General features: G+C 43.1%; 1 protein-coding gene across 1 annotated transcript in view; it reads left to right on the top strand.

The window, feature by feature from the left end:
* PCDH8 (protocadherin 8) overlaps nt 1-5473 on the top strand; it is a 6575-nt gene extending 1102 nt beyond the window's left edge. Inside the window, 5 exon segments of the mRNA XM_012648134.1 lie at nt 6-391; nt 393-735; nt 737-1330; nt 1449-1587; nt 5406-5473. Coding sequence (XP_012503588.1) covers nt 6-391; nt 393-735; nt 737-1330; nt 1449-1587; nt 5406-5473 — 1530 coding nt within the window.
* Nucleotides 5474-11098: the final 5625 nt, after the last annotated feature.

Below are 11098 nucleotides of genomic sequence, written 5' to 3'. Positions count from 1 at the left end.
CCACCTGCAAGGTCATCGTGCGCATCCGCGACGTTAATGACAACGCGCCCGACATCGCCATCACCCCGCTGGCCGCCCCGGGTGTGGCAGCCGCCTCGCCCTTCGCCGCTGCCGCCGCTGCTGCTGCGCTCGGGGGAGCGGACGCGACTTCTTCGGCGGGACCCGCGACGCCAGAGGCTGATGCCACCTCTCTGGTGCCTGAGGGGGCGGCGCGCGAGAGCCTGGTGGCTCTGGTCAGCACCTCGGACAGGGACTCGGGCGCCAACGGGCAGGTGCGTTGCGCCCTCTATGGGCACGAGCACTTCCGGCTGCAGCCGGCCTACGCTGGCAGCTACCTGGTGGTGACCGCAGCGTCGCTGGACCGCGAGCGCATTGCTGAGTACAACCTGACCCGAGGACCGCGGCGCGCCCCCACTGCGCACGGTGAAGCCCTACACGGTGCGCGTGGGCGACGAGAACGACAACGCGCCGCTCTTCACGAAGCCAGTCTATGAGGTGTCGGTGCGTGAGAACAACCCGCCCGGCGCCTACCTGGCCACGGTGGCTGCCCGGGACCCGGACCTGGGCCGCAACGGCCAGGTCACCTACCGGCTGCTGGAGGCCGAGGTGGGCCGCTCCGGGCACTCTGTGTCCACCTACCTCTCGATGGACCCAGCCACTGGGGAGCTGCGTGCTCGACGGTGCTTTGACCGCGAGGAACGGGCGGAGATGCAGCTGGAAGTGGAGGCTCTCGACGGGGTTCTCGCCGCTCTGGGGCCTGGCTGTAGTGCGGCTGCAGGTGGAGGATCAGAAAGACCACTCGCCCCGTCTGGTGGCCCCACTATTATTCAATGGCTCAGCCCAGCTGCCTCTGCCCTGGGATGCACCGTTGGGCTACCTGGTGACCCAACTGCAGGCAAAAGACGGGGACGAAGGCTCCAACGCCGACCTGACTTACATCCTCCTCCGCGACGACGGCGGCCCCGGGGCGCTAGCGCTGCATCCGGCTTCGGGTGAGCTGTCTCTGCAGCGCCGCCTGACCCCGCAGCCCACCGGCCAGCTGACAGCGGTCATCGCGGTACGGGACGGAGGCCGGCCCACCCTGTCGTGCACTGCCACATTGCTTCTAGAGCCCGCGGACCCGGCGCCCTCTGGCGGAGAAGTGGTGCTAGTGCCGCCGCCGCCGCCGCGGCCGCCGCCGGAGCAGGGAGAGGGACCCGCGGTGTGGCGATCAGCGAGGGGATCAGGGCTGCAGCCTGAACCCTCAGTCGTCTGGGTCGGTGTTTTGGCCAGCAGCTGCGTTCTTCTGCTAGTGGCCATCGTCGCTGTGACTTGTTCCTGCCAAGGCAGGGTTAGGACGTGGAGGAGGAAGCTTTGTGAGCAGTGCCCAGGCAGATTTCAGGCTCGGAGAGACCAAGCTGGGCCAACTCGCACAGCGTTAGGGGCTGACTCTGGGGCTGCCACTCCAGGTTCCTCGTGGAGACACGGCTGCTTTCCATTTCCGCAGAAGTCCAGGAGGGCGAGTCCGTGGAGAATTCGCAGTCCAGGGACAGTGGAGTGTCTTTGTGCTGCTCTCGTCGGGAGAGGAGCGGGATCCTATGGGCCCGGGTAGAGCACTCCTGGCTTCCTTAGTGTCCTCGTTCACGTTTAATAGATTTTCACGCGGGAGCATTATGAAAATTCAGTACCTGATTACGTTTGGGGCTTTAAATGGCTGATTTTAGGGGGCTTGTTTGCCTTTTATTTGAAAGGGAAAGGTCTCCACAGCTGAGGGTTGGTTCACGTAGGCCCATGCCTGTTTCTGCTCTGCTTTTGCCCACGGTGACTTCCTCTGGGTCCAGTTTGGATACCGTCGTCCCTCAGAGTCAGTGCTGCCTTCCTGAAGCGCTCCACATGAGGGATGTGGTACCTGCTCTGTCAGGTTTGATATCTAAGGGTGAAATATTATTTATTATTAACTGCTGCTCTCACCCCTTTTTAAAAATAGGGTTCAATCTCAGTTCCTTTTCATTCCTTGTCCCATTGTGGAGAGAATAAATCTACTGCAAGTTTAAGGTAATTTCAGAATATTTATCGTTATCTCTAAGCAATGCGTTTGACATTTTATACATTTTTATGGATACCAAAGTAATTGTTTTCTTTTTCACTTCCAGTACACATTCAAATCCAAATGAACTGAGTGTGAAGGACAGTGGAAAAAGAGACAGTGTGAATCGAATGACAGCGGTTGGCACATCAGTGCAGAGGGCTTCAAGAAAGCATCGTTTCACATGATCGCAAAGCAAGGGGGTAAGTTCAAGCCTGTGACTTCGAAGCTCTTCCTCTCAAGGTCATCATAATCCTCATAGGTGCGACTTAGTAAAAAAAAACGAAACCTCAACTACATACACGTTCATAGAGGGGAGTGTCTCAGTCATTTCAGGCTGCTATAACAAGATACCATAGACTTGGTGGCTTAAACAAGGGACATTTATTTCTCATAATAGGTAGTGAATTTTAGATAGGCCAGCATTCCATTTGCTTGGAACATGTGAGTATGTGGTTTTGTTTGGCTTTGCTTTGTTTAGAGAAAGCTGCACCAACACAACTTCATGCTATCCAATCCATCTGCTGTGTCATTTGCGGGCTTTGTTTTAGGCCAAATTCTCTGTAATGGTGTCTGGTTCTGGAGTGGTAGCTCCTGTGGGGAAAGGAATATTGGGGAACCTGCAGCCTTGGGGCCACATGTGGCCTTCTGGATCCTTGAGTGCAGCCTTTTGACTGAACCCAAATTTTACAGAACAAATCCTTCTATTAAAACAGGTACAGTAGAGAAAGATGAAGCTTTTTTGTCTCCTGTGGTGATTAAAAAAGAGCAACCTTGAAATCAAAAGGCCACAGGTTCCCCACCCCTGGATGAGGTGTTCTGTGTTAGTCTCCGTGAAAGCAGGAACTAGATCTTTAGTCCCTCAAAAAGATAACATAATCAAAGATGAATCCTAATGGTAAGTCGTACTCACTCAAGTGCTTCTTCACCATAATGGGTATTTTTGCTCAATCTATATTTAGTGCCTTCATTTTTTTTTTCTTTAATGAGAGGCTTCCAGAAGCATTTGCATCTTGGTGAGCTTCTTGTATTCAGAAGAATATTCTGTAGTGGTCAACGTCTTTCCTAAAATGAGGAACACGGAGTTGAACGCTGTAATATAGTACCAGCCTTGCTCCTGAGCTCCTGAGCTCCAAGCTCGTATATCCAGTTGCTTACTCAACGTCTCCATTTGGGTGTCTATTGGACATGCTGTATGTTCAAAAGTGAACTCTTGATTTCTATTCTCCAGAACTGTTCTTCCTCCAATGTTTGTATCTCAGTCAAAATGACAGCTCTATGCACTTAGTTGCACAATTGCCGCGGCTAAAATCCTTGGTGTCATTCTTGATTTGTTTCTTTCTACATGCAACTTCCAATCCATCAGCAAATACTGTCCGATTTGCTTTCAAAATATTTTCTCCATCAATTCTCACCACCTTTGTTGCTTCTCCTCTACCCCAGGTACCACGATGCCGGGGCTGGACAACTCCTCTACTGGACTGATCCTCTTACTTCATAAATCGGGTCACATTACTCAGCTCTCTAAATACTTTCACTTAAATGAAATGCCAAATCTTTATGGTGTCTCAGTTACTACTGCTATGTAACAAACCAGACCAAAATGTAGTGGCTTAAAAGAACCATTTTATTATGCTCATGGATTGTGTGGGTCTATTTGGACAAGGTACAGTGTGCGTGGCTTGTTTCTGCTCCAAAGTGTCTGGGGCTGTGTCCCTTAGTTGGGACGATTTGGTGGCTGGGAGCTGGAATCATCTGAAGGCTTATTTAGGTACATGTCTGGCATGTGGGCTGGATGGCTCAAAGTCTAGGATAGCTGACTTGGGGCAGTGAGAGGAAGGGAGACTACACGTTCCCTTCACATGTAGCTTGACTTTCTCACAGCACGACAGTCTCAGGAAAGTCAAGTGGCAGCTCAGGCTGCAAACATGAATGATCCATGCGGCAAGACAGAAGTCACATCCTCTTTTATGACCTGGCTTCTGAAATGACAGTCATTTCCTTCATATTCTACTTGTCTGAGTAGTCTTAAGCCCACCCAATTCACAGGGAGGGGACAAAGAGCCTGCATCTAAAATTTTCAAAGAATTTTAGGGGCCAGGTATGTAACCCCTGAAGTCCTGCGCTACCTGGTCCCTGGCTCCTTTTCCCCCCTAATTTCTTACCTTTTTCTCTGCTTAATAATTTGGATCATCTTTTTGGCCTTCTTGTTGTTTTTTGAATACACCAAGCATATTTCTAGCTCAGATCTCAAGATCTTACTGTTCCCTTGCCTGGTAAGCATTTTCTGTCGATACCTACATGGTTTGCCTCCTGCCTTCTTTAGGCCTTTGCTCAAATGTCCGTCTGCTCCAAAAAGTCTTCCTCATATTGCCTCTCCTCCTTGTCACTCTCCATCCTCTTTACTTTGCTTCATTTTCCTTCCTAGTATTTACCACTCCCTGGCATTATTTTATATATTCATTTGTTTATGACTTGTTCCCTGTTGCATATTGAAATGCCAGCATCAAATATATACTAAAACAACAACAACAACAAAAAAACAAAACCAGCAAATTCACTGAATGAATGAAGGAAAGGTATGGTCTAACCAGCACATACATTGCAACTTGTATGACGATTTCTTATAATTATATCACATTTTAGATTAGGGTAAAATTGTGTTATTGTTTTTTAGAGTTTCCATTGTACTCCTTTACTTTCTGGAAAATTTTAGTATCATCTTAAAACTTGAAGATTTTATAGCAAATTTGTGTTTCCAGATCATTTAGTGTTAAATTAGCCTTTTCAAAAAAAAAATCAAATTGCTGGAACTAACTTGTGCTGTTTATTCTCTGTTTAGGAAATTACCAGTTTATTCTTGTCTTAACTCAGTTTCCTGTTCCTAATAATAGGCCTTCTGAATTCATGATAGCTCAAGGTGCTGCTGTGGTGAACAGTAATGTGATCAAGGCCGTGCATTCAATCTGAGAAGCTACAGTTTCTTGGTAATAACAGCTACAGCATTTCTTCTTACCCATACTCAACAGTTACCTTTTATTTATTTAATAAACATTTACACAGCACTTTCTATGTGCCAGGAACTTTTCTAGGTTCTCTGTAAATATTAACTGACTTAATACAATAATGCTATTAGGTAGGTACTATCATTTAACCCCATTTCACACATGGGGAAACTGAGGCACAGAGATGTTGGAGTAATTTGGTCAAGGTCACAGAGCTATGAGGGGCAGAGTTTGGTCTCCAACCTGGGAAGTCTGGTTCCAGAGTCCATGCTTTTAGTGTTCTGCTATAGCATAGTTTCAGGTGTTTAAACACTTATTTTATTGGTCTTTTAAAGATTTAGGACTGATTTACATTCCTGAAGCTGTGTCTACCTTTGAGTTTGAAGGAGATGTTCTGATTTAAGTTTTGGTTTATACTCCAACTCTCTCCTGCATTTTCTTTTCTTTTTTTAATTTCAAAATATTAAGGGGGTACAAATGTTTTTGTTACATGTATACCTTGTATAATGCTGCATTTTGTTGTAAAACTTTTAGTGGGATTATTGAAAGGATGACACATGGGTGATGGCAAGAGAATTGAATGAGGTGCTGATAGCTAGGAGATAAGTTTAATAAAGGCATTTTTTAAAATTATTTTTCCATCTCACTCTTAATAGCTAATGCAGAGACTGAATGGATTGATAAATATACTGCTAATCTTCAGAAACTTCATTTTAGAGTGTAACTTCACCCATTCCTCCAACCAAACTGTATCAAAGATTCCAGCAAATAATCTGGTTGACTTGCTTGAATTTTATTTCCACTTCATTTCCTTCGTGCGCCAGCAGGTGGAGGTGCAAGTCATTGGCAGAAAATCCAGAGGAAGAAAAAAGAAGCAAACAGCTAAAAAACTAGTCCCTGAACAACTGATTATTGTTTGCATTTTTGAGTACATTGCTACATACAATTGTGATTTTTCTTTTCTTTTGAATCTGTAACTATTCTGTTTTATTTCCAAGCTGTTTCAGATTATTCAGTCGGAAAAAACATTGAAAGATCCTGAAAAATTCAGCCAGGAGTCTCAAACCAGCAAGAATCCTTCATCACATCGTGAAAATAGCTGCAGGATTGAACTTTCTTCAAGTACCCTTTACTCTCATGGTCTCCAGCTGAGAAATACAAATTTCCAGCCAGAACACTCAGAATTCAAATGATGTCATTTTCAAGTCTGTGCCTCCCAAAGAGAAGGGCTGCCAAGCGTATGTGACAGAGTTCGGAACTGCAGGCCAGCAATGCCACCTCCCCCCTTCTCGGACAGAATGATGAATTCAATCATCCTTCAGTGGATGGATCACCTTCCCATGCTTCAGAAATAGCCACTTTGTTTTGTAATGTTGCAGTCACATAGACAGTTATGTTTTGGGAATACACACACGCATTTACGTTTCTATCAAGTGTTTTCAAGCCAAGTTACGTGCACGAGCCTCCTAGTTTTGATATACATTGACTTAAATTAGGTCAACAGTCAATGACAAAACACATGTTGATTTTGCATAATCCAAGATATTTTCCTAGAGAATCTTAAAAGTGGTCTTTACTGCCATGAATATAATAAATGAACATATGTTTTATATTCTAGTATCATTTATAAATATAAATCAAATATTCAATCCAGCAGTTTATCTCCATTTGAATGTGTATATAACTCTACTGGGAATGTAATTCAACTTCAGAATAACTTTAGGCTGGATTAGGAATCTGCATCGCAACCTTAATCGTGAGGCCTGGTGGGGAGGAAGAGGATGTTGTCGCAGGCAGCTTTGGGGTCGGGGGTACCCAAATCACCTCTCTAGCCTGGCGTCTGAGAGGGTTGCCGAGTGTTTAGTGGGTATAACTGGCAGATTTTTGCAATGAATGAAAATCAAATGCGGTGGCGAGTGATGTTGCATTTCTGGGCTCTTAGCCCATTCACAGCAGCAGCTCAATCAGAGGCTGGGGCTGCAGGGAGAGGGGTGGCAAGAGCTGGAGAGAGGGTCTTATAGCCTCAGCAGTCTGGATTAGAGTTCCTAGCAGGACTCCTCTCCTAGTTGGGAACAGGAGGCTAGGAGGAAACAGAAGCAAAAGAGCAGGGGCAAAAGGAGGTATTGGGCCCAAATTGCAGTGACTTGTAGGCTAAGTGAGCAGCTGAGCCTCATGTGGGTCTAACAGATCCAGAGGCAGCAAGGCTGGGTGATGAGATGGAAGCATCTGATTGTGTCTTGTTTTCTGCAAGATTGGCTCAGACTGTGGGAAGAATTGAGTCTGCAAGTTCAGGACATGAGTGTCTCCAGCTGGAAGAGCCTGGGTTCAGATCTGATAGGCAAGAACTGTGCTGTCCAGTACAATAACCACTAGCCACATGTGGCTGTTTAAGTTCAGATGAATTACAATTCAATACAATGAAGACTTCAGTTCCTTGGTCACAGTAGCCACATTTTGATTGCTCAATAGCCATGCATGCCTAGTGGCTCCAGAATTGAACAGAGCAGCTATAAGACATTTCCAGCATCACAGGAAGTTCTATTGGACAGCACTGATGTGAGAAGAAAGGACAGACCTGAGGACCACCTTCATGGGCTGAGGGGTTGAGGGTAGCCAGTGGCCCACCATCCTGGACACATACCTGGGGACTGTGTGTTCTTGTCTGTTTTCTACACTTCCCTGGTTCATGAGTTAGACTTTTATTGGTTCATGTATTTCAAAATGGATTGAACGCATTATATTATTTATTATAAAATCTTTGAAAAATTTCTAAAGACAAGAATTTCCAATAGTGTAAAGTTTTCTGTGGGCTGGAGAATTTCTAAAGGCTCCTCTGCTATGCTACTTAGCACCTTCAATTTATAATCCTCACGTTCGGTTCTACAGCTTTAGAGATTTTGTAGAGATAGTCATGATAAAACCTACATACTCTTACTCCTAAACTCTTCCGAAAAATAATTTAGCAGTTGTCAAAACCAGTAATTTATTCCTTTAGCCACGCTCAGACAAGAAGCTAGTAAGTAATCCTAACTCCTCTGGAGAGTGGCCTCCCATAGAAAATTACTGCTGCAGAAATTGGTTTCTGGGTTCTATGGTATCTTCAGAAAGTCAGTGTGTCATCGCAAGTTTCAGCTTTCAAGATCAGGTGGTCTAGGCCCCAGAGAGACCGCAGCACACGTGAATGTATCTTGCTTTACCTAAGATATATCTTAAAAGTGAAATGGACACTTACCTTTTGGGTTACATCTAATACTATTTGAAATTTATTAGAGTAATTTATTATGTAAATGAATTCGGTGGGAAATATTTTTTAGAAGCCAAGAATCTAAAGCTTTCTCTCAAATTTATAAACATAGAATTAGATACATTTGCTTTTCTTAAAGCCAGGTTTATATGTAAGGTTTACCTTAATTATTATTCCCGAATCTTGTCTATGACAGCATTTTCAGTGATAGTAATAATAATAATAGGCGATATTTACCAAACATTCCCTATATGCAAGGTTCTATGCTAAATGCTTTACATGAATTTTTGTATTCACACCTCATAACCATCCTAAGAGGTAGTTATATTATTATCCCTATTTTATAGATGAGGAGAAGGAGATTTTTTAGAGAGGGTCATTTGTCGTAGGTCACACAGTGAATGAATTTAGAATTTTAAAAAGTATGGTTATAACGTTAAAGTACATGAATTTTAGGTTTACGGCCAGATGAAATTTTGTATGTATCCACTCATGTCACTACCATCCAGATCAAGGTTTAAGACATTTCCAGCTTCCTAAAAGGCTGCCCCCCCCTTTTTTTATTGATTCATAAAATTGCAATTAAAGTGATAGTATCCTGAATATTTGGGCCAAACAAAACACATCACCGCAATTAATTCCACCTGTTTCTTTCTCCTTGCCCCCATGTACCTTCTCAGAAAATACCTCTTGCAAAAGTAGCTGTTATTCAGAATATAAATTGGTCTAGTCATTATGGAAAATAGTATGGAGGTTCCTCAAAAATTTAAAAATAAAATTATCATATGATCCAGCAACCTCACTTCTGGGTATAAATCCAAAGGAAATGAAATCAGCATCTTAAAGAGATATCGGCACACCCATGTTGATTGCAGCATTATTCATAATAGCCAAGGTATGGAATCAACCTAAGTGTCGGTTGACGGATGAATGGATAAAGAAATTATGGCATATATATTTATATATATAACGGAATATTAGTTAGCCTTAAAAATGAAGGAAATCTTAACCAGTTGTGGCAACATGGATGAAATGGGAAGACATTATGCAAAGTGAAATAAGCCGGACACATAAAAATACTGCCTGATCTCACTTATATGTGCAACCTAAAAATTTCAAATTCACAGAAACAGAGAGTAGAATGGTGGTTACCAGGGTGGGGGTTAGGGGAAATTGGGAGATGTTGATCAGAGGGTACAAAGTTTCACTTATGTAGGATGAATAAGTTCTAGAGATCTAACGTACAGCATGCTGACTATAGTTAATTATGCTATGTTGTGTACTTGAAATTTGCTAAGAGTAGCTTTTAAGTGTTCCCACCACACACAAAAAGGTAACGAGGTGACATTTAACTTGAATATAGTAATCAATTCACTATGTATATGTATTTTAAAGCATCAAGTTGTACAGCTTAAATATATACAATTTCAATTAAGAAATTTTAAAAAGGTAACTGCTATTCAAACCTCATTTGCCATCTATCACTTTTTCCTGTACTTGAACTTCATGTAAATTGAATCATATTGTTCATGTGCTAGTGCTGGCTCAAAATTGTGTCTGTGAGCTTTGTCTGTGCTCTATATACCAGTAGCTTACACTTTCTCACTGCTGTGTAGTACTTCATTACATCAATTTGCCATAATTTGTTTATCCTTTCTATAGTTGATGAACATTAGGGTAATTTTCAGTTTTTGACTTTGGTGAATAATGAATTAATTGACACATTTTTTTGGTGGCCATAAACACTCCTTATTGGCCATATACTCAGGAGTAGAATTGTTTGGTCAAAGGGCAACGTATCTAGGATTTGAACCTTGAATTTCTGACTCTACCATTACCCGTTGTGCAGCACCTGCTACATCTGTAATAGCTAATAAGGACTGAGAGCTCTCTGTGAGTTCTCTAAGATCTCTTTTCCTAAACAGGCTCTTGATTTGATTGAGAACTTTCTGTAAGCTTAACTAGTAACAGCAGGGGAAGTTTTATATTTGTTCAACATATAAGAGAGTCTTTTATATTATCATTAAATAGTTGATGTATTACAAGGTATGTGAAACACTTTGTCGATGGAAAAGAACGCAAATGCTGTAAAATAATTTGATGAGGTTTATTCTGAGCCGAACATGACCACAGCCCAGAGAGCTGCACCTAAGAATCCTTGAGCAAGTGGTCTCACTGTGGTTGGGTTTTATACAGTTTGGTTTTATACATTTTAGGGAGACAGGAATTACATGTAAAGTCATAAATCAATACATGGAAGGTATACACTGGTCTGGCCTGAAAAGGTAGGACATCTCCAAGTGGGAGCTTACAGGTTATAGATGGATTTAAGGTTCTTTGATTTGTAATTGGTTAAAGAAATGAAGCTTTGTCTAAAGGCTTGGAATGTTTTAAGTTAAGATAAGGAAGTTTTTTAATCAGAAACAAGCCACTGGACATATACTGGACATATACCAAGACTCAAGAGATCTGTTAAGTAAATTGATGACCTGTCGGTGTGGTTTAACCTTTGTCTTACATGGCCTTAGGCTTGTTAATAATTTTTTATTTTCTTGTCACAAAAAATAAGTCCAAAGAGGACAGGGCATAACTAGGCATGTTTGACCTCCCTTCTCCTCATGGCCAGCAGCTCAGCTTTAAGTTGTTTTTTTTTTTTTTTTCCAGCGGGGGCGGAGGTCCCCTTGGCCAAGAGGGGATCTATTCAGTTGGCTGGGGGTGGGGGGGTGCTTAAGATTTTATTTTAGTTCACTACTTAGTAGCTTCTTGTTGAAAAGACCCTAATAA

This window comes from Propithecus coquereli, unplaced genomic scaffold, assembly GCF_000956105.1.
Source record: "Propithecus coquereli isolate 6110/MARCELLA unplaced genomic scaffold, Pcoq_1.0 Scaffold11, whole genome shotgun sequence".
NCBI lineage: Eukaryota > Metazoa > Chordata > Mammalia > Primates > Indriidae > Propithecus > Propithecus coquereli.
This window is presented reverse-complemented; position numbering and strand designations above follow the sequence as displayed.